Consider the following 22,759-nt stretch of genomic DNA (forward strand, 5'->3'; position numbering starts at 1 on the left):
CTGCCACAGTGCAGCAAGCCACGCTGCACTTGAGAGGTGCACAGACCCTGTGCCTGTGCCGTCTGCAGTCTCGTCAGCCTTCACGAGCTGCCAACAGAGTCCAACCAGACCATCAAAGATTTTGTGGCCTCTAATGTTTCCAAGAACCAAACGAGCTGAGCCAATCTGGGGCTTGAACTCGAGGCCTGGGAACTATCTTGGGGCTTTCTCAAGGCTAGAGCTCTACCACTTGAGCCACAGCACCACTTCTGGCTTTTTTCTGGGTATGTGGTACTGAGTAGCTGAACCCAGGGCTTCATGCACGTGAGGCATGCACTCTACCACTAGGCCATGCTCCCAGCCCTTCTCCATCCTTTTTTTTTTTTTTTTTAATCCCCCAGTCCAACCCACTCTTTGGCCTTTGCAGACGTCCACAGGGTTAATATATGGAAGTGACCTCCATGGTATATCCAGCTCCAAAACTCAACTTGGGGTCTAGGGAAGACAAGGGCCCCACTCTTCCTCATCTGTCTCCCAGCATCACTCACAGCTGTTTGCTGGGGCAACAGAATTGTGCTGAGCCACGCACCGCAGCCTGTGCTTCTCCCAGGCGAGAACGTTCGGCAGGGGCTGAGCTCTGGTTGGTGCTGTTTTGGCCCCTGGGGTGCACAGAGGTCAGTGGTATCTGGGGGTTCTGAGCTGCTTCAAAAGCTCCAATGTCTACTACCAAGCTGTTTGCCCCTGGATTTTGATGCAAGAAATGCATGCTCAAGTGTGCGCAGGCTGGGCCCCGAGGATCGGTCCTCCCTCTGGCCTCCAGGAGTGTGCTCAAATCTGGGCATCTGAGAGTGGCATGGGCAGACCTGGACACCCTGCCCTAACCCAGCCTCAAGACCACACGGCTGGCATTGGACTAGCCCCTGTGCAGCCAGGATGCCAGAGGAGCAGCTGTGCCTACTGCCCGAGGTCCTGTCACGCACATGCTGCTTCAACCCGACAATGAGCCCCTTAGGCCGCGCCTCTCCACATTCGGGACAGGCCCCATCTGCCCTCGCATGGTCGGCGGGCAGGCTACCATCCTTTAATCTGATTAAAACAATGCCACAGACACAAATACATGCCAGGCCCTTTCACACCAGGCACTTGCAACTTTCCCCCTGACATTCCCCTGGGTATCAGATGGGATGTGACTTAACGGCTGGTGACTGCTCAAGTGCTGATGTAAGACGCGCTTGCCGTCCTGACAGCAAAGGACAGTGCTCCAGGGGCGAGCAGGACATCAAATCAAAGGCCAGTGGGAGCCGGCGGTGAAATTGCCGCCCTGCCCCACTTTCCGTGCGGGTTGGCCTCATCCCCCGGAGGTGGGATGGCTGTCACACAAAAGCAGTCATTCAGACACTCACGTGCCCCCAATTCACTGTTGACTGTCCCCCATTTTGATGTGGAGGTGGCTTCAGCGAGACCCCGCACAAAAAGGGATAATGCCTGGCAGCTGACAGTGGTGCTGTGTCGCCCTCTGGTGGCCTGCAGTGGCGGAATGCTCCCTGCTCCAGAGGCCTCAGGGAGAGTGGACCCCAGAAACGTCATCCAGGCTCCCAGCCTCGGCGCATGCCAGTAAATACTTGTCTAATGCAGCTTGATGGGGAAGACTTCCTCCACCCCCCAGCTCCAGTGGGGGCACTGTGTTATCAGGATCTGGCAGGGGTTATGTTGGAGACCTCTGGCTCTCACTGTGCTGCCCAGGCTGACCGGGATGCCCAGCATAGGTGAGGCTACCACACCTGGCACAATGGGTCCTGAGGTCAGCCAAGGGGCAGCTCTTGCTTTGCTCACTTATTTTAATGGCTTCAAAGTTTCACTCTGCGATTCATCAGAAGAAGCCCAAACTCCAACTGTTAAAACATGACTCAAAGAGAGAGAAAAAAAAAAAAAAAAAAAAGATCCAGCGATGGGCTCTCGCCCTGGAGATGAGCCATGGCTCGGCATGCCCAGACACGGGCCATCCCTTCCTCACCCGCAGTGGATGCAGGGCCCTGCTCTGTAGGAAACTTCTGTATCTGGTAGCATGGCCTCCCCTTCTCCCCAGTCAGCTGGCAAAACCTTTTGTCGCTCTTCTTGATTATTTAAGGCTTGAGTCCCTGAGCCACCCCTTCCGTGCACCCATGGAGCCACACCTGGCTGTCCAGTCTGGCTGGGCACTGGCCTGTGAGCACATCGTTAAGCCACAGGAGAGTCCTGAAAGGAAAGGCTACTACGTTCCTGCACCCAGGGGGATGCTGGGCCTTCTAGCCTCTCCTGGGTAGGAGCTGGGGCCTCCTGCCCTTGGTCTCTGCCTCATCTGCCAATTGCTGCCTAGGGACCCAGGGCCCTTCAAGTATCCTCTCTGATGCCTTGCTGGGTCAGAGCCCCTAAGTGTGTCCCCTGTGTCTGAAGAGCCAGCCCAGCCTCACCTCTGCTTCCACTCTGGGCAAGTGCTGGACTCACAATAACTACACATAGCCTATCAGCTGACTGCTTCTGGGGTCAGTGGCTGTCTATGTTGAACTTGACTGACTGCAGAAGAGCTCTGGACCCCCGGTGATTTCATGAGCCTCACACACATGAGACCCAGTGGAGGCAGTGGAGGGCTGTGTGGTCGCCACTGGGGACCACGGGCTGAGTGTGGGTGGAGAGTCACAGGCACCCTGACTACTCAGGAGACAGACTGGGAGGACCACCCCTTGAGGCAAGCCTAGGGAGAAAGCTATGAGACTGTCCATCTCAACATCTACTTTGGGATACACGCCTGCAAAGCCACCTTCACAGGAGGCACAGGTAGGAGGATTGAGCTGGAGACAAATGTGGCTCAAGGAGTAGAACACCTGTCTGGCACTTGTGAGACCCTGAGTTTAAACCTTAGTACCAGAATAAGAGGATGAGGATCCTCAGTGACCTCAGTCTTGAGCCCAGTCAGGTGTTGAGTGCCCCGAAGACTCTCCAGTGTGAGGGAAGTGGTAAAGAAAGCCGCTGTAAGGGGCACGAAGGAGGGTGGGTGTCCAGCTCTGCTCTCAGCTCATTACAAGGAGAACCGGGGAGGGAGACCGAGCCGCCCCAGGAGCCAGGGCTTGAATCAGGGTGCAGTACAGTAGAGGGGAGGGAGGGTGGCAATGGTGGCCTGTTGGCCTGCACAGCATGCCCCCGGCTCACCCACAAGCTACCTGTGACGGCACACACTGAGCTCACCGCACCCAAGAACAGCCTGACATCAGTGACACTCAAAGCCTGGGGCAGGGGGAACCTGCTGGCCAGACTGCCTGTGCCCCTTCTCACCAGCAAGCACGGCCCTGGCCTGAGGCTATTTGGGGAGATTCTGGAATAAGCAATGGGGGACAGAGAGGCATCTCTAGGTCTTAGGAAGCCCCTGCATGGGTTTTCCTATGGGCACAGAGTACCACCTCACTCCACATGGGAGGCCCATGTGCCTGGCCTGTGTGGAGCTGAGCTAGGACTCGAACCTGGCCCGGCCAAGCAGAAGCTCAGGGTCTTGGCTACCAAGATGACAAGACCACTTGAGTATGCAAAAGCCTCCCCCACCCAGGGAGAAGATGGCTTGGGCTGTTTTTGTCGCCCCCCCTTTATGTCTTAGAGGGCCACACATGCCCACTGACCCATGCCCCAGGGCACTCACCCCTTCCATGGGTGCAATGAGCAGGTCGTAGAGGGCACGAAGCGGGGGCTTGGCCAGCGAGCTCTGTCTCCTGGGGAGAGAGGAGGTCCCATCCTTGCTGGGTGACATGGCATTGCTGAACAGGCTGGTCATGCTCTGGCAGCTCCTGGGGAGAGGCGGGAGGGGAGTCAGCCTGCGGTGGGCGGGGAGCCCAGCTCTGGCTTCTCATCCCTGGCAGGTAATTTCCACACCACAGTGAGCACTGTCAGAAACCGCAGTCAAAACCAGCTGCACACAACAGCTTATACTTCTGTGGCATTTTCCTACATAATCAAGTGTCCCAAAGTGCTGTTCACAGGATTTAATTATGACCTGCGTGGAGTGATTGTGTACAAGCAAACGTGGGGACCCGGGCAGATGAGCCGGCCACTAGGCTGAGGGGTGGCCAGTGGTGGTGCCCGCTAACTGCCACTGTAGGAGCTGCATGCTGCCCTGACTGAACCCTAGCAGGGCTCCCATGTCTAGGGCCTGGCCATGTAGCCTTAGCATTGTCCCAGGCGGCTGGCAGTTAATCAGTGGGCCGCCTCTGAGTGCGGGTGCAGACCTGGCTCTGCATGTCTGCTGAATGTCACCGGGCCCCAGGGGTAGGCACCATGTCTGATGCCAGACCCAGCATGGGCTGCAAACGGGTTCTGCTGCCTGCTGTGGGAAACCTTATGACTATCTACCAACAACCCAAGAGGCGACTGCCTGCTGGGCCCGGCCAGCACATGCCATCTGAAGAGGACCGGAGGACGGCCTGGTTCCCCCTGCCATCCTTAAGCTCCGGAGCTATGCAGCGTCCCACTTGACCTACATTCTAGAGGCACAGCGAGCTGGAAGCTCAGAGCCGCCGCCGCGCAGTAGGCAGGGAGGCCTGGGGAGCCGCCCTGTCCACTGGCTCTGCAGGAAGCATGTAATTACAGGCGACAGGAGGACACTTAGCTGGCAGAGCCAGTGAAGCACAGATGGCCCTGGAGCGACCCGGATCCATTCAGCACCGCAGAGCACGCTACAAAGGGCAGCTCTTCCCTGAAGGAGGATTGCCATGTCTCTAGAAGAGACACACGTGACACACAGTGTCTGTCATGTGCTGTCATCCTGCTCCATGCACACATGCTGACCTCTGACCCAGGAGCCATACTGAGCACTGCTCAGCCTCCCGCCCTGGTCTGCCTGGCCATTGTGGGACCATCCATCCCTCGAGCTGACTGGCCCCAGAGGTCCTGGTGACTGGCTGCTGTGGTGGGCACCCCTCCTAGAGATGTCTGTGAGTAGATGTCTAGGTGGTAGCTAGAACCACAAAGGCCCAGCCAGAGAAAACCCCACTGGGCCTGGAGTGAGTGAGCCTTCCGTCTCTAGCTCTGGGCTGGCACTGCCAGCAGCTCCTCTGCTAGCCACCCTTCCCTCCATGCTGACAGCCTGGCACCAGTGTGGACTGTCCCACGGCAGAGCTATCCCAGAAGAACCAGTTGGGGAGGCACAGAACAAGACAGGACAAGGCCTGGAGCAACTCATGGTCCCTGGGAGCCCTGCACTGGTGCGGGCTGGCACCGGGGGGGGGGGCGGGGGGGAGGCAGGCCTGGCAGGGCATGGCTCCTCTGTGCCACAAGCTGGTAGTATGCTCCTGCTTGAGGCCCGGCTCTCAGTATGCTTGCAGTGAGCACTGTAGCCACTGTGCTGAGGTCACTGACAGCTGTAAGCAGCTGTTCATAATAACGCAGACAGCTGGCCCTAGCCTGACCCAGTTGCCTTGTGTCACTGAGAGCCCGTGAGGGGCAAGGGCTGTCCTCCTACCTTATCTCCTTTCCTGGTGAAGTGAGGGGTAGGCTACAGTAACTGCAGGCCTCCCTCCTTTCATACAAAGGAAACTCCAGCCTGGATAGCCTAGGCCCCTGCCATGTACCTGGTGAACCAGATGTGGGGCCTCTGAGATGAGGGGACTTATCCCCCTGGGGGTCAGTCCTCCCAGGGCCAGTTAGGCCCCAAAGATTCAGAGAGGGCGAGAGACCTGCATAGCATCATGGCCCAGTTTGGCCTCACATCTGTTGTGTGCCATAGTGGCAAGATTGGCAGCTGCACCGTACCGGGCTCCAGCAGGTGGCGCTGTCCCACTGTCTTCCAACTCCCTTTCTATCAGGCTCCATTAGGGCTAAGTGACAGTCCCGCGTGCAGGAAGTTTATCACACTGCCAAGTCTTCACTGGCTTGTTGTTCAGATGTACAGAAATGCCTGTCTCCCTGGGTGGCAGGTGGAGAGGGAGGCCCTACTTGGTGTCTGTGTGGAGTACCATGGAGAAGGAGAGTAGCAGGCTCCAGAGCCTCTGACATGGGCTGGGCCCCGGTGGGAGCTGAGCCACTGCTTCTGTGCTAAGGGGTCCCCATCCTCAGGCACCTTCACTCTGGGGGCAGCTGCTGTAACGGCCACCTTTGAGCCTCCTGCCCCACTCCTGCTCACTTTTTGGCTCAGGCGGCCCTGAGCCCTCTCCATTGGGCTGCCTTGCTGGACACTGGGGAGAGCAGGGCTGACGGAGGTGAGTCCTGTTGTCCCAAGTGTGCCTCATTCACTGGGCTCTGCACTGGCGGGGTTCCCGATGGGAAGGAGCTGCCTGAGATCTGGCCCTGGGTTTAAGGCCCTAATGGAAGAACTCACTGGTAAACCCACCACATGCAAGTACCTAGATGTGCTTCTGACACCCTGTGGCCATGTCCCATAAATGCCTTGGAAGACATTTCAGACAAGGGACAGTCTCATCTCTGGCATGTCAGCTGGGAGGCCAAGCTACAAGGACAGTCCTCATAGGACTGAGCAATACAGTGTTTAAGCTCCTCACTAACTTAATAGACGGCAAATGGCCTGACGAGCAGATCTGAGCATCAGCCCAACAGCCACAGCCCTGTGGATGCGACCTGTGAGCTGTGGTGGTGTGGGGTGCTGGGGTGCCAGCATGGCAGAGGGGTAGTGTGCTGGTGGGGTATGGCCTGGTGGGAGGTGGTGGGGTGGTGGGATGGTGGCAGGGTGATGGCGTAGCAGGTGGGGGGTGAGGGGGTGGTGGTGGTGACGGGGGGATGAAGGGGGTGTATGTGTGGCTACTTCGGCCTCTGCCCAGGCTTCTGGAAGTCAGGTCTGAGGCTGGGCAACTTCACTGTTCAGGTCCCCTGGGTCTCCCACCCAATCCAGGCCAGTTGTCCCATCAAGTCTAGAGGCCCAGAAGCCCATGGGAGTGTGGGCCGCACGAGTGGCTCTGCTGCTGCCTGCCTCAGGTCCCGCCTGTGCTGGACTCCCCCCTCTGTGCTGTGATCCCCGCTCCTTCACTGGGTCCCCCACACTGTGACCCCCTCGTGCACCTGTTGTAGAGGTTGTTGCGCCGCACCATGCGCAGAAAGCCGGTGGGGTCCGTCACCGAGTTGAGCTTGTTGATCATCTCTTCAAATTGCTGGTCCATGATGTCTCCAGCCTCACTCTCTGTCTCGCTGCTGGCACAGGCCCTGTGGGAAGACAGCAGGGATGCCCCTCAAAAGAAGTGCTGGGGCCATCTGCCACCAGCCGGCCCAGCCGTGTGCCTCCTGGGGCCGGGGCCTCCCCTTCCTCCCCTCCCTAGAGGCCTGAGGCTCTTCCCACACAGATTTCAGCTGCTGGCGCTAAAGGTTTGTGGCTGTCATGCCCCCTCAGCTGTGAGCACTGTGCAGTGAGCCGGGTGGGAACACGAGCTGCATGCCCAGAGCCCATCAGACAGGTCCCGGGCCCACAGGAAAATGGGAACTAGGTACCTCCACTGTGCCCGTGCCATGTAAGGCCTGGGGGACATGGTCTCTGTGGCACCCACAAACAGGACACTGAGGTGACCACAAGTGGCTTTGTCACTTGGCAGCATGTACCAGAGGAACCCTACTTCTTGGGCTCCTTCTCCAAGCAGGGCATGAGCATGTGACCATTTCTGAGTAAATTCGCATTTCCTGTGATGCACAAGCACAGTAACACAGCTCCTTACAGCATGTTAGAAGTGCACAAATACTAGAAGGACATCAGGGTGTTAGAGGCAGAGTAGCCCCTTTGCTGTGGGCTCTGAGTCACCCTCCTCCCCTCCTCCCCTCCTCCTGATGGGGGAGGGAGGAGCCCAGGACAGAAAACAAATCACCAGGGCTCCCTGTGCTGGAAAGCTCTGGATCCCTCTGCATGCCTGAGCTAGAGCAGGCCAAGGCTCTGAACTCTCTTGAGAGCCAGCCGAGGGTTCTTCACTGAGACCTGGTAAATATCACTCTACAAGCTCCTCTGTCCAGGGACACATCTGTCACGTGAACGTGGCTGCCTGCCCAGAGTGGGGGGGGGGGGAATCAGCTCAGTGAAGGGGAGTGGGCTGGCTGGGCCATATCACCTCCATTATCTCCAGCTCTGCTGTAGCTGTCAGCTGCACACTGAGCCCGCAGAAGCCCAAGCTTAATGGGGTGTTTTCCTAGTTCCTGACCCTCCAGAATAACATGCCTTGTCACCGATAAGGCCAGCACCATTTACAAACCAGGCCTGGGCAGCAGGTCCAGGAGCGCCATACCCAGACCTCCAGGGAATTCTTAGACATGGCTCCTCACAGGTCCTGGTTCAACTCACTACCCCTCAACTCTGGGGACTGTCTGGGACACTGTCTCATACCTGCTTCCTGGCTATTTGGAGTTCTCGCTATTTTTTTCTTTTTCTTTTGGCCAGTCCTGGGACTTGAACTCAGGGCTTGGCCCCTGTCCTTGAGCTTTCTCAAGACCAGTGGAGCGGTGAAGGGTCCTTTACCTGAGTGCCATTTGGAGTGGCAGGGCTGTGTTGATACTGATACACTGTTCGTTTGAAAAGGAAAATAATTCCTAATATTATACTTCTGAGAAGGACTAAGAAAAAGAAGTTACTCATTGGTGACTTTCATTCATTCACGGAGCCATGTAAGCTGAGCATACCTCAGAAAGTACTCATTGTAAGCCAGCTGCAAAGGCACAGGCCTGTAATCCCAGCACTTGGGAAGTGAAGGAAGGAAAGTCTCAAATTCAAGGCCAGGATCCTGTCTTAGATAAGTTAATTATACAATAAATATGTGTCAGACTCCAAGCTAGGGCTGCGATGACTTCCAGTGCAGAAGTTTCTGCCTCTGAAAAACCTCAGATCAAGTGGGTAGAGCATCTGCCTAGCAAGCACAAGGCTGAGCTCAGACCCCAGTACCTCCAAAAAGGAAAGAAAAGCCTCTTAGTCCTTTGGCTAAGACCAAGTGGAGAAGCTGAGTACGGTCCTTGATGGGCATGCCATGCCCACAGGAGTGCCCACACTGCTGAGGCCAATGAGCCATGGCAGGGGAGGGAGAAAGGAACCTGTGAGTGGACATGCCAGCCAGGCTTAGCAGAAAGAGCTGGTACTTAGATGCAAGCTGGGGGGTACACCAAGGGCCCTGGGGAGAGGAGATGCCAGCAAGGGGGGCACAGGAGGCATGGATGGAAGCCACCTGGAATTGGTGAGCCCGTGTCTGACACCTGGCACACCTCTCTTCCCTCTGTCCCGTCTACACTCTGGTCTGCCTGTCTGCCAGTCAGGCTCTAGCCCCTGAATGCTGTGTTGTGTCCTTGTCCTCCCCTGGCCTGAACCATCACCATTTCCTTTCTAGCTCTCTAGGCTGAGGATTCTGGCCTGGACTTCCTTCTCTTCCCCTGGACCTTGGGGGAGGGGGCGAGGGCTTCTCTTGTTCCAGGCCCTGGGGTGGCAATGCCCTCAGCCAGGACTGACTGCCCTTGACTCTACCTATTCAGGATTGGTGTTTTATTTTACTTTTCGCCAGTCCCAGGGCTTGAACTCAGGGCCTGAGCATTGTCCTTGGGCTTTCTCAAGGCTAGTGCTCTACCACTTGAGCCACAGCACCATTTCCAGCTTTTTCTATGTATGTGGTACCACAGAATCGAACCCGGGTCTTCATGCATGCTAGGCAAGCACTCTACCACTAGGCCAAACTCCTGGCCTGAGGTTGACATTTTAATCATCACACTGTGGAGAAGAGGGTGGAGGTCAAAATCCAGCAGGCTAGTGAGCAGGGGAGTGTCAGGAGGAAGCTGGAGGAGCTGTGCACCCCCCTCCCCGCCCCTCGTGCCCCCTGCCTTGCCTGGGCCAGGGCCCTGAGCATACAAATCACTTGGCCCTGGGAGCAGGCTCCAGGATGCCACTCACTATGGCTCCCCCAGAGAGGAACACGAATCAAGCCCTGCCGAGCCGTGCCAGAGCAGAGCTCATCGTCCTTCTGCTGGCCGCTCTTGGGGCCAAGTCCTGGCTGGAGGTTAGGGAGAGGATTTTCGTTTGCAAGCATAGCCCCTGATCTCTGGACTCCACAGTCTCCCCTCTGTCATCCTCCTGACAGTCAGGGCTGGGGCTCCACGCAGACACGCTGTTATTTATGTCTCCGCATTTGCTGCGAGCCCATTCTTTCTTCCTCCCCACCCTCATCTGGGAGCTTCTCTTGCTGAAGATCAACCTGACAACCTGCAACTGCAAACAGCTTCTTTGTGCAGGGCAGGGCAATGGCTTCTGCACTACAGCTCGGTATAAGTCACTCCAGAGACCCCAGCAACCCTAGACAGCGCCATGGCGCCTCTCAAGGACTGAGTGTGATCCTTCACAGCAGCTGCTGCCATCATTCACAGCCTCCGATCCCGGTGCCCCAGGAGGCTGCGCCAGCATCCCAGCGGTGGGTTCTACACCAGGAGGTAGGGAATGTCCCAGAGGTAGAGGACACCTAGAAGACACACCTGAGGGTACTGCTTGAGTCACATTAGCCTAAAGCAACCCATTTCCTCCAGAAGCCATTTAGCAAGAACATCAGAAACTACAGACACGAAACTCAGGAACTGGTCATTTCTAGTGTTTCTTTTTTCTTTCTTTTTGCCAGTACTGGGACTTGAACTCAGGATCTGGGCACTATCCTTTAGCTTCCTCAAGGCTAGCTCTCTACCACCTGAACCACAGTACCACTTCTGGCTTTTTCTATGTACTACTGAAAACTCAAACTCTGAGCTTCATGAATGCCTGGCAAGCACCATACTACTTGACTAACACTCCTGGCCCCGGAGCGGTCATTTCTGAGATCTTACTTATCAGTCTGGCAACAGTTAAGAAAACAGAATAAAGAGTCTGGGGTTCCACTTTTGGCTGGAGATCCTAGAATTGGGGGCTGACTCCATGGGGAAGGAACGTGCGGCTGGGGAGATACTGTGGCCTGAGCAGAAGGGTAATACGACAGATGTATAAAACCTTGGCTTCTTTGACCCTCAGGGTCACAGGCTGCAGGCATGTTTAGAGCTAGTAGACCTTCCCTCCTCATTGCTGATGGGGCCAGAGTCAGTCCTGGAGCACTGGAATTAAGGCAAAACCTATGGTAGCTTCCCAGGCAGGCTCTGGATACTGGGTGCCCGCCGAAGCCCTGGCACCAGGGGAGGGGCTCTGTTTTTTGGTGCTGTCTCTGGGACTTAGTGCAAAGAACATCTGGAACCCAACTGTCAGTGTTTGTGGCAGCTCCCAGCAGTCCTCTGTCCACACTGCGGGGTTGTGGGGCTCACAGGCTCACTTTCATTTAGGCAGGCATTTGAGAGGATGGAGAGGGGGCTGAGAAGGTATCAGGGTCTCTGGGTGGGCAGGAGGCCACTCTCTATAGAAGGTTCCTTGCTGACTGTATGGCTGGAGGTAAATCAGGGCGTACCTGGCTAGCCTCAGCCCTCTGGCTCCCTCTCCACACTGCCCAGAGTATGGCTGACATCAGCCACTAATCACACTTTCACTGTCTATTTCTTATCCTTGATGTTTGGAGTAAACTAGACTTAATTCCTTGCTCCTAAGTGTCACTCCAGAAATTGCTTTTCTCTGTATTCTCTCAGGACTGCAATCCCAGTTGTGATTTCTAGAACAAACCATCTGTTGTCTGAAGGTAAATGATTACATTTACCAGCCAGGAAGCTCCATGTGTGCATGCGTGGCCATGATCAATAAATTCTGCTGTGTTCTTTGGTTGCTCAGCTGGTCAAAGGAGAAAAATTCTCCTCCAAAATGCTGAAGAAAATAATTTGATTTGAAAAAAAAAAATACTGAGGGAGGAAGGCCTGGCCCTTGGGATCCAGAACAATGGTTCAATTTCAAGTGTTTGGGGAGCACCCTGCAAAGCTCAAGGCCCAGAATTATCTTGTCCGTGTTTAAGTGTTGGAAGGAGCACAGGGTTTTTCACAGTGTTCTGCTTTCAGTAAAAACAGTGATCAGACAGAGGGAAGGTCTCCCTTGCCAGCTGCTCCTCAGCCTGCCTGCCCAACCTGAACCTGGGAGACTAACTAATGGGTGCAAGGGTCTGAAGCTTCCTTACATCCTGTCCTAATGTGAAGCTGCTGCTGGGAAAGTGCTGGTGACAGAGTTCTCCCATGACAGCGCACTCTCAAATCTCAACATGGACATGAGAACATGGGTCACAGATGAAAAGCCCCAGTGTCTGGGGACTGGCAGAGAACCATTCTTCCTAGACACTTTCTTGGGGCTGAACCTCTTCCTTTATGGTGAAATAGGATGATTCTGAGATGGGTGAGCACTGTGACTGGAGCACTGAGGATGCCAGCACCTGGCAGGCACTCAGTGAAATCAAGGCTCATCTGCCCCTCTGAGTTCTGGGCCCTCACCTGGGTGTGGCCTGAGAGCTAGACACCCCCAATCCCTCATGCACCACAGGACTCATGCCGGCCCATAGCAGGCACGAGGGAAGGCGCTGCTGCACTGTCAGCTCTCAGCCAGCACTGGGGCTCAGCAGGAATAATTCCTTCCAACATGAGGGGAAAACACCACAGGCTGCAAAACTAACATCACCTTTCTTTCCTATGTAATCCTGGCAAGTGTTTCAAATTGACTCAAAGCAAAAGAGTAGACGCACTCTTCCTTCCCACAAGTGAGCACTGCTGTCACCCAAGGAGTCTCCCACCACCCCACTCTGCCATGGACAGATGTGTGTGTGTGTGCAGGAAACAGAACTGATGTGGGGTCTCCCATCCAGAGGGTGGCACAGTTCCCAGGTGGCAGGAAGGCAACTGGTAGGCAGCCACGCCTCCTCTCCCACATAAAGACACACCCAAAAAGACTCTGAATCCTGACCCTGGGGTTTGGGGTCCCCTCTAGTCAGGGCAGAGAGGGGTCAGAGAGCCAAGAGCTTCTGAAACAGGTACCATGGAGCCTGGACCCCACAGTCTCATCCCTACCACTCCCCCAGTCAGGCTAGGAGAGACCAGTATGACCTCAGTTCTGTATGATCAGTACAGCTGTGGAAGTCCCCTCCCAGGAGAACCTTCTTGGTGGAAATGTGTGTACATACATAATATATATACATATATATTATGTATGCACACGCATATGTGTGTACATATATATTGTGTGTACACATATATGCACACACACATATATATGTACACACACACACATACTGCTTCTGGGAAATGGTTTTGTAGTGATTGTAAAATGCCTCTTTTATTTCCTCCCTGGAACCCTGCCCTTTCTTCCCATGAGGAAGGCTGGTAAAGAAAAGGAGATTTATTCATTTTGCATCAAGCTGGTTTGGGTCAGGCTTCTGGGTAGAGGAACTGTGCTTTGGGGCTGGTCTCAAATACCTGGTGCTGCCTTCCCATTTTGTGCCTTGGCTGAGATACTGCAGGGCTTCTGGAAGCTCTGCTTTGTGATGGGGCACGTGGGGTGGTGGGGGTGTGCTAGGGGAAGGCATAGGTGAGGGAGCCAGGCGTATGGGGGGGAGGGGTGATGGCACGAGGCAGTTAGTCAGGTCAGGAGCTCTGGGACCAACACCCATTCAGATCTATAGGCCCGATTCCATACCCACAGGGTGTGGGGTAGAGACACAGTATCAGTAACAGCTGAGGTCAGCGCCTCTTCCAGAATTATCATTAATCCTTGTAGCAAAAGTCAAGAGGTAATCCTCTCTATTAAAGGCATTCTGAAGAGACGCTTAGCTCTTTGATAAAGCCATCAGGCTTTTGTCTGAGCCCCAACTAAAGTAAGCAGCAGATCTGCTGGAATCTAGGCTGGTACTTTCCATCCTCTAGGGGTACAGCCACTGGCCCAGGGTCACCTTTTTTATAAGGTCACCAGGGCTGGGAAGCTCAAAGTTCACCCACCAAGGAAGCAGCACCAGCTCCCATGTGCCCACATGCTTTTCAATTTCATTGCAAGCTATGTCTCTGTGCATGGCTTAGCACAATCAAGTAGTCTTGGGAGATGGCCAGGAGGACCTCCAGAAGGTCCAGAGGTGGTCAGAGGGAGTGGGGTGGAGGATGGGCTTCGCTCTCTCCAGCAGTTCAGGGGTGGGCCTGCTGGAATCCATCTGTTTAAATCCTCTCTCCTACCATTGCACAGATGTAAGTTATATTAGAAAGTGGAATGACCCCGTTAGCAAATGAAAAAGAGACGAGGGCTTAGGATAATGAGAATATTATAGCAAAGCTCACACCGTGGCTGCCTCTAATGGGAGTCCCATGGCTAGCCCGCCACGGAATGCTGGGAGAATGCCTCTCTCCGAGCTGCTCTCATACAACAAACCTCAATCTGTCACAATGAAAACGCATATTCCAATACACTGTGATCCTCTTAATGAGGGAAGCTGGAGGGGGTGCACGGTGGCTTTATTTATAATTCTAGAAATCTGGGCAAATTGCACACATTTAAATTTTCTATACAAATAATGTCACCAAGAGCTACCAGAATAAGCGTATTTGGCCTGGATAATGAGACCACTTAGCAGAGAGAGTCAGGATATGCCCAAAGCTGGGCCAAGCTTGGGCGGGGCAAGGGGGTCTTTTGCATAGAGGATGAAGTCCCTAAATGCTGAGGGTAACTTCTAAAATTACTCCCCATTTCCTAGTCTTCTCTAAGACCTGTTCCAACTGTAGAGTGTCAGGGGGCGAACGAGATCCTGTTCACGTTTCTGAAAGGGACCACAGAGCGCTGTGCACCCTGTCTCCCAGATGGTTGCATCTGTTGTTATGGTGAGACTTGGAATAGAATAGTCCCTGCTTGCGGTAGGGCTGTCCTGTGAAGCTGGTCGGAAGCACTAGTTTTCCGAAGCAGTCAGAGTGCTACAGGGGTTTTCTCTGCGACACCCAAGTAGTTTACGGCTGGGGAGAACTTGCTCTCATAGCACCGGGCAGTTCTTTCTCATCCAGATGGGGCTTTCTGGAAGGATGTTTCCCTTTCTGCTTCTCTTCCAGATGCTTGAGATCAACACTGTACAAAAAGCTGCTGGCTGGTATCGTTCTTGTCTTTTTCTGCCACATTAACCCGGTAGGGGGCTTAACAGCCTGAGATTCTGAAAAGCTGTTGTCAAGTTGTGAAAGCCCCCAAATGCAACTTAAATGGTTATTAGCTGGTGGGAAACGTCCCCTGCATTCTAATACCTCCATTTAAATAACAATAATAAAGAAAATAATAACAATAAGAGTAAGCACCATGCCTTCACAGACATGATTATACCCTACCTCCCACAGGCCACTAGGCCTGGTATACCACACAGATGAAGGTCTGGGTGAGGGAACGGGTTTGGCACTGCTTTTGGCTTGATGGGCATGCCTAGCTTTGCATCCAGTCAGCAGGGGGCGCCCGAGTCATCTCACAGCGATGGGCTCCGTTTCCCTCCATAGTGGATTAATTCCTTTAAACAATCCAAGGCACAGACAAAAGAGCCAAGGGGGTTCGTTGCTCTATTAAAAGCCCCGAAACACATGTATTTGCCAAATGGAAAGGTACAGAATTAATTGGAAAAGAGATGGAATTTGTATTCCTTAGCTCCCTTGGGGGTTTTGTAATTAATAAATATTTGTGGGGCCTTTGAGAAGTATAAAGTACCATATATATGAAAAGCAAAACAAGCCTTTTTAGGCATTAGGATGTACCTGTGTGCTTTCCTAATGAGATGAGAAAACCTGAGGATCAAAACGATGCCACATTTGTTTAGAGCCACCCCCATAAGGCCCCAAAGCGGTGTGGCATTCAGACAGCGGTCCTGGAATGCCCAGCCAGAAGGTGGCAGAGCCCAGGCCACAGCCGGGCATTCTAGCCAACACTTCTTAGCTACCCGATAGAATTTTTCTATTGTAAAGACATCACAACAAAATTCATATGTTCCTTTTGCTGAGGACTCCCTAAAGGAAATACTATCCCAGGGGGAAAAATGACTACCTCTTCTCAAGAATAATTAATGAAGTACAAATCATGAAGGTGATACAAGAAATTGATTTGGCTATGAGACTTCTAAAATAACATCTCAAGTGTTTAAATTACTCGTGTCTATTCAGTTACTTTATAAAATGTCTACAGATGTGAAACCATAGTAAATATGTTCTTCGGCTTAATTGCTAAACGATTACAAAGTAACTAAACCAGAGGTGGCAGGCTGCCCCGTGGCTTTATTCATCTCTTTCTGGAGAAGAGCAAAATCATAAAGTCTTCCCCGACACAACAGGTTGCTATGGTTACATGAAACGTAAATATATTATATGGCCTGTGTGACGGGAAAGGACCAGCCCAGCACGGTATGAAGCAGGTCCCTGGGGCAGCACTTGTGTGGATGGCTCTCCACAGCCAGCTAAATATTTGTTTCTGATTTACAACAGGGAAGGCAAGGGAGTGAAAGCTGCTGGTGCTGCAGCAGCTGTCTATGCAGCTCAGCCCGTGCATTGGCATGAGGACACAAAGAAGTGCCAGAAATGAAATGGCTTCTGTTTTGTCAGACTTGAAAATCCATCCTCAGTGAACCCATAAGGCAGAGGATGTGTGTGCACAGGGGCCTGTCTTTCCCCTGGGTCTCTGTAGAGTCTACATGGATCTAGATTTTTCTGCTAGAGGCCTGCTTTTCCCATCCTGAAGGAAACACAACAGGGTACTGAGATACCCGGTAAGTAAAGTTGCTTCCACTGGACACTGGACAGGGTCGAGATTTACTACCTGGGTCCTGAGAAGTAGCACATAGCATGAGGACAGGGTTGGAACTTGGGATGGAACTCTGGAAAGTTCAAAGAGCAAAGGCAATGGCAGCTGAGATTTCCGTGAACTTATTTTTATTGGGAAGCAATGAATTGGGAAGCAATGCTAAATGAAGGAATGCTGTTACCTATTAAGGAGACTATGGGGCCAGAAGTGTGGCCTACTGGTAGAGTGCTTGCCAAGCATTCACAAAGCCCTGGGTTCAATTCCTTGGTACCATATACACAGAAAAAGCCAGAAGTGGTGCTGTGGCTCAAGTGGTAGTATGCTAGCTTTGAGAAAGCCCAAGGGCAGTGTCTAAGCCCTGATTTCAAGGCCCCAGGACTGGCAAAAGAGAGAGAGAGAGACTATGTCCTCTTCCTGTTTACCTCAAATGCTTTGCTGACCACTTATCCTTGACGACACATACTTGGGGCCCAGGAATTATGGCGTAGACAGCTAGCTAGCTGGCTTGTTTGCTTGCCTTGTCTACTTGTCTGCCTGCCTACCTATCCGCCTTTCTTTTTTTTCTTTCTCTTTTCTTTCTTTTCTTTCTTTCTTTCTTTCTTTCTTTCTTTCTTTCTTTCCTTTCTTTCTTTCTTTCTCTCTCTCTCTCTCTCTCTCTCTCTCTCTCTCTCTCTCTCTCTCTCTCTTCTTTCTCCTTCCTGCCTTCCTTTTCTTCCTTCCCTCCCTCCCATCCCATCTTCTTTTCTTTTCTTTCCCTCCTTCCTCCTTTCTACTCTTCTGACACTTGGAATCCTCCACCTTTAGTCTTATAGATGCTGGGATTACAGGCGTATACCACCATGCTCCTCTTTTCCTCTGCTGATTAAAGAAAAGGAAAGACAGGCCAACAATTCCTGGGGAAGAAACAGGCAAAGGGTTCTGAAAAGACCTTTTTACCCGGAGGAAGCAATCATTGGTACCCATCAGAGCAAAGGGTAATATCTGGGGCAAGGGGTATGGGTTGAATTTAGGGTTTTGAAGAATACATGCAGGAACTGTTCGTTCAAATACAAACACAATCTGATGCTTGTTAGCCAAAGGAAGGCCACAGAGCAACCAAGGGGGAAGGAAGAGCCCACTCAGGGAAGCAGCCAGGAAGCCAGCTTCTTGTAGCTTCCTCTCAGGATCAGGCAGTGTGGGAGGGGGGGAGGAAGGAGTGACACAGGACGAGGGATGTGGGACCCAGCACAGGCCCTGCAGCCCATTGCTTGCTGAACTGAGACTGTCTAATGAGTAGCTCAGATTGACTGGAAGACATGCTAATATCAGGCTGAGGCGGTGCCAAAGGTCCTCCTTGGGTTTGGGGCCATCGCAGCTGGCAGCTATGCGCACCACGTGCAAACACAAACCCAACATTTCCAGCCTGAAATACAAGATTTCTAATATGTCATTTGGATTTCATTTCAAAGTCAGTGTTGATCTTTGACCCAGATAACAGAATACGGGGTCAGGACAAGGAAGGGGTTTGGCGAAGGGCATGGCACATAGTACTTTGGTCTTCTTTCTGAGGGGACAGGAGGATACTGTGTGGGTGCTCCCATACTTGCTGCCACCCCCAGAACCCCAGTGGGCTCTGAACATGCCGTTTTATCTGGTGTTCAGCATCCCCGGGATTGATTCTAGAAATCATCACTTAAGCCTTGAAGTGTTCACCATGGTTGGACAGAGCAGCTGAAAGTGTGTCTATACTTTTAGTCCAGTGCATTTCTGAACATGCAATAAATTGGGAAATATGGTATGGGTATTATAACTTAGGCCAAGAGATGACTTTTACATTTTCCATGAACTTACCTGTCCCTCTCCCACTCCCTCCACTGGTCCACACAGGCCTGTCTAGCAACTGCCCATCTGTCCTTCTGCACACTGGCAACGACTCTCCTATTCTGTCAGTTTGCTGGCGCTCCCCCTCCCACAACCCCCCACCGGAAATCTGCATACAGCTCTTTTATTTTTTTATTTTATTTTATTATTATTATTTTTTGCCAGTCCTGGGCCTTGAACTCAAGAACCTGAGTACTGTCCTTGGGCTTTTCTCCCAAGGCTAGCAGTCTACCACTTGAGCCACAGCACCACTTCCAGCTTTTTTCTACATATGTAGTACTGAGGAATCAAACCCGGATCTTCGTGCATGCTAGGTAAGCACTCTACTACTGGGCCAAACTCCCAGCGCTGCAGCTTTTTTTTTTTTTTTTTTTTTTTTTTTTTTGCCAGTCCTGGGCTTGAGCTCAGGGCCTGAGCACTGTCCTTGGACTTTCTCAAGGCTAGAGCTCTACTACTTGAGCCTCAGCACCACTTCCGGCTTTTTTCTATGTATGTGGTACCGAGGAATCGAACCTGGGTCTTCATGCATGCTAGGCAAGCACTTTAACCACTAGGCCAAACTCCCGGTCCCGCGCTGCAGCTTTTTTAATCCCACATAGGATGTAATTGTAGGCAGTTCACCTGCCTCTTATTCTTCAACTCTACCATATATATATATGTGTGTGTGTGTGTGTGTGTGTGTGTGTGTGTGTGTGTGTGTGTGTGTGTGTGTGTGTGTGTGTGTGTATATATATATGTATGTGTATATATATACACACATACCACACACACACACGTATATTTTGGTCGGTTGTGGGGCTTGAACTCTGGGCTTGAATGCTGTCCCTGAGCTCTTCAACTCAAGACTAGTGCTCTAACACTTGAGCCATAGTGCCACTTCCGATTTTCTGGTGGTTAACGGGAGTTAAGAGTCTCACAGACTTTCGTGCCTGGGTGGCTTTGAACCATGATCATCAGATCTCAGCCTCCTGAGTAGCTAGGATGATAGGCATGAGCCACCAGCACCTGGCTTTTACCCTATACTTTAAGGATCTACCTGTCCATGCTGCTTTGTACTTTTTCCCAAAAATTTATGAAAAAATTAAGCATACTGAAAAGGCTACCCATAGCCTATTGTCTTGGTTCTAGCATTAAGTATATTAACTTTTCCATAAAATGGCTTCACTTAATTGATGTCCATTTCCATTCATCTATTCATATTGTATTTGCATACACTTTCAAGCCAATTACACCAGGAAGTACATTACAGCCCGAGGCACCTTACATACTTCAGAAGTCAGATTACTAGCTAGAACGCAGTGTTCACTTGCAGGTTTTAATCTATACTTTATATATAGTAATTAAATAAATTGAATAGTACAACTCTTTATATGTTCAGGTTGGCTAATTTTTACAGTAGGCGGGGGTTCTGTGATTTGAACTCAGGACCTTGAGCTAGCTAAGAGGGCACTGTATCACTTGAGCCATACCTCCAGCTACTGAGTACTGACCAAGACACAATGTATACACATACACACACACATTCATTCCTCTCTCTCTCTCTCTCTCTCTCTCTCTCCAAATGCCTGTAAGAAAAGGAAATAGCTTCCATCCCCAGGATGTTCTTTTTCTCCTTCTACAGGTTTCTTCTTTTTTTTTTTTTTTTTTTTGCCAGTCCTGGGCTTGAGCTCAGGGCCTGAGCACTGTCCTTGGACTTTCTCAAGGCTAGAGCTCTACCACTTGAGCCTCAGCACCACTTCCGGCTTTTTTCTATGTATGTGGTACCAAGGAATCGAACCCGGGTCTTTGTGCATGCTAGGCAAGCACTTTAACCACTAGGCCAAACTCCCAGCCCTACAGGTTTCTTCTTACAGTGAAATTCACTTCCTAAATGACTAGTGATAGGAAATACTTTTCATGGGTTCAACACCATCACATAGCTTTTTTTTTTTTTTCTTCTGTAGATCATGGGGCTTGGACTCTGGGCCTGATGCGATGATGATGATGATGATGATCAGAAGGAGGAGGAGGGAGGAAGAGGAAGAAGAAGGAAGCAGGAGGAGGAGGAGGAAGAGGAGGAGAAAGACAACAACAACTGCTCTGGCTATGCTGTCTCAAGGGTCAGTAGCCTTTCTATGGGCCCTCAGGCCACACCCCCAGCCCTGAAGCTGCAGCACAGAAGTGACCACATGGGTTCCACTGCATACCAATCAATGTGGGTTTGCAGAAGCCAGTTTTCAGGTTCCATCTGCGAACCTGTACCTGGTTCTTTCACTTTTCCACATTCATTCTAGAGTCAGCTTGCAGTTGGGGGCTCTGAGGGATATTCACTATACATAAGTCACCATATGGGGACAAGATGCCACCTTCACACCCATTCCATGAAATGGATAGTTTCCTGAGTGTGGTGTGCACCCACCTACCCCCATGGATACAATCCAACATTCAGCAGGCGGAGACAGGCTGATCACAGGTTTAAAGCCAGTCTGAGCTGCATAGTGAGATTCTATCTCAAAACTGAAACAAAACAGCCGTATCATCCTAGCATAAGCCTACATTTGTGTGGTATGTATGAATAATTTGCTAAATATCCAGGTACCTGTGTTCACAGCTGATATGGTCTGTAATTCTCTTTGCTTCCCTAATCTTTGCATTGGGTTTGGTGATTTTCATTTCGTAATACAAGTGGGGAAGTGGTTTTCTTTTCTTCTATATCTTGAGTTTGTATAAAATTGTGGGTTTTCTTAAATATTTGACAGAATTCATTAGTGAAAGCACCCAGGCTTGAAGAGAGTTTATAGTTGTTAATAGGTTTTGATGAGGAATATAATTTCTGAAATAGATACAAGGCATTCATAGTTTGTTGAATCAAGTATTGGTTTTGGTAGACTGAATTTTCAGGCAATTTTAGCTCACCTTAGCTGCGGGTGCACTGGTGTAAAGTTCTCTTTATCTCTTTATCTAGGCCTTCAGCATGGACTTGGTACAGTCCTAGATCCTACCTTGTTTTCATTCATTCATTCGTTCATTCATTCATTCAATCTGTTTCCTCTCTGCCTGTCTCCTTCCTGACAACCATCCTCCAACCCTTCTCCCCTCCAAGCTGGCCTCACTATATATACTTTCAGCACAAACTCCACAGCAGAGATTGACTTTATCTTATGTCATCTTATCTGCTTTCAAAGAATACCCTTTTATCTTCCATTTATGATATTACATTCATCATTGCTTCCTGAAGACCCAAGTTTCTACTGTGCCTTTTCTGTCAGTGTGAAGAACTTTCTGAGTTTCTGGCAGAGTGGGTTTTCTGACAATCAAAACCCTGTTTCCTTTTATCAAGAGCATCTTGCTTTGCATTGACTGAAAGACTATCTCACCGTTTACAGAGTCAGCATTTGAACGGCATCCTCCAGCAGGCCCTGCCCTGTGACCAGGCTAGTGACAAGTCCTTCAGGCCACTGCTCCTTTCTGGGTAGCACTCAGTTTTCAGCCATTTCCAGGACTCTGTCTTATGTTTGCCTATGACATGCCACGAGCATGTTGCTTTTTTTTAGTTTTCTTAGGGCTCTTTGAACTTCTTGATTTTTTAAAAACGTTATTCATTTTACCAAATTTGGGGTTATTTAGGGCACTACTGACCTCATTCTCTCCCTCCCCCACCTTTTATTCTTAGACTCCTGTTGATCTGTGACATTGGCTGTTTTCTCTGCATTGACTGCTTTCCATGCATCTGTCTTCAAGTCTACTCATTCCTTTCTTTTCTTTTCCCTTTCTTCTTCTTCTTCTTCTTCTTCTGTATGTTGACAGGCCCATCCTGGGAAGTTTTAATTTCAGATTTTCCAGCTTTAGAATTCCACTGAGTTATTTTAGAAGTTTTTACTCCTCTGAGGAAATGTCTTATATTGTGTTTGTTGTAAGAGACTTCAGAAATCTGTGTCTGCTCTCTTCAACATCTGAGTCATCTTGTATGCCTCTCAGTTCACTGCTTTTCCTTTAAAATGAGTCACTTTTTCCTGATTCTTTGTGTGTCAAACTGTTCTGTGGATTCTGTTATATTCCTCTAAAACATACTAATTTTGGTTTTGGCAGTTAAATTGATTGAACTCAAATGGGAGATTCCATTTCTCTTTTTTTAAGCATTTAATTCTTGAGCTTTTTCTTTGGTGGCAACTCATATCTCACTGTAGTTCTTGTACCTTTAAAAGCTATCTGGGTATGTTCGATTAAGAGATCAGCAGAGATGTGGCCTGAGTGCATACATAAAACTTGGGTCTTCTACCATAGGGT

The 22,759-nt window shown here is 51.0% G+C and overlaps 1 protein-coding gene across 2 annotated transcripts in view; it reads right to left on the minus strand.

The window, feature by feature from the left end:
- The window catches only part of Ttc28 (tetratricopeptide repeat domain 28), a 464,455-nt gene that overhangs the window by 11,533 nt on the left and 430,163 nt on the right, over positions 1-22,759 (minus strand). For both annotated transcript variants that reach the window (XM_090320386.1, XM_090320387.1), the window contains 2 exons: positions 7,012-7,152; positions 3,647-3,791 (listed from right to left, as the gene is read on the minus strand). In XM_090320386.1, the coding sequence (XP_090176512.1) occupies positions 3,647-3,791; positions 7,012-7,152 (286 nt within the window). The remainder of the gene's footprint in view (positions 1-3,646; positions 3,792-7,011; positions 7,153-22,759) is intronic.

Source organism: Megascapheus bottae, chromosome 28 (assembly GCF_031878675.1).
Source record: "Megascapheus bottae isolate mThoBot1 chromosome 28, mThoBot2.hap1, whole genome shotgun sequence".
Classification (NCBI taxonomy): domain Eukaryota; kingdom Metazoa; phylum Chordata; class Mammalia; order Rodentia; family Geomyidae; genus Megascapheus; species Megascapheus bottae.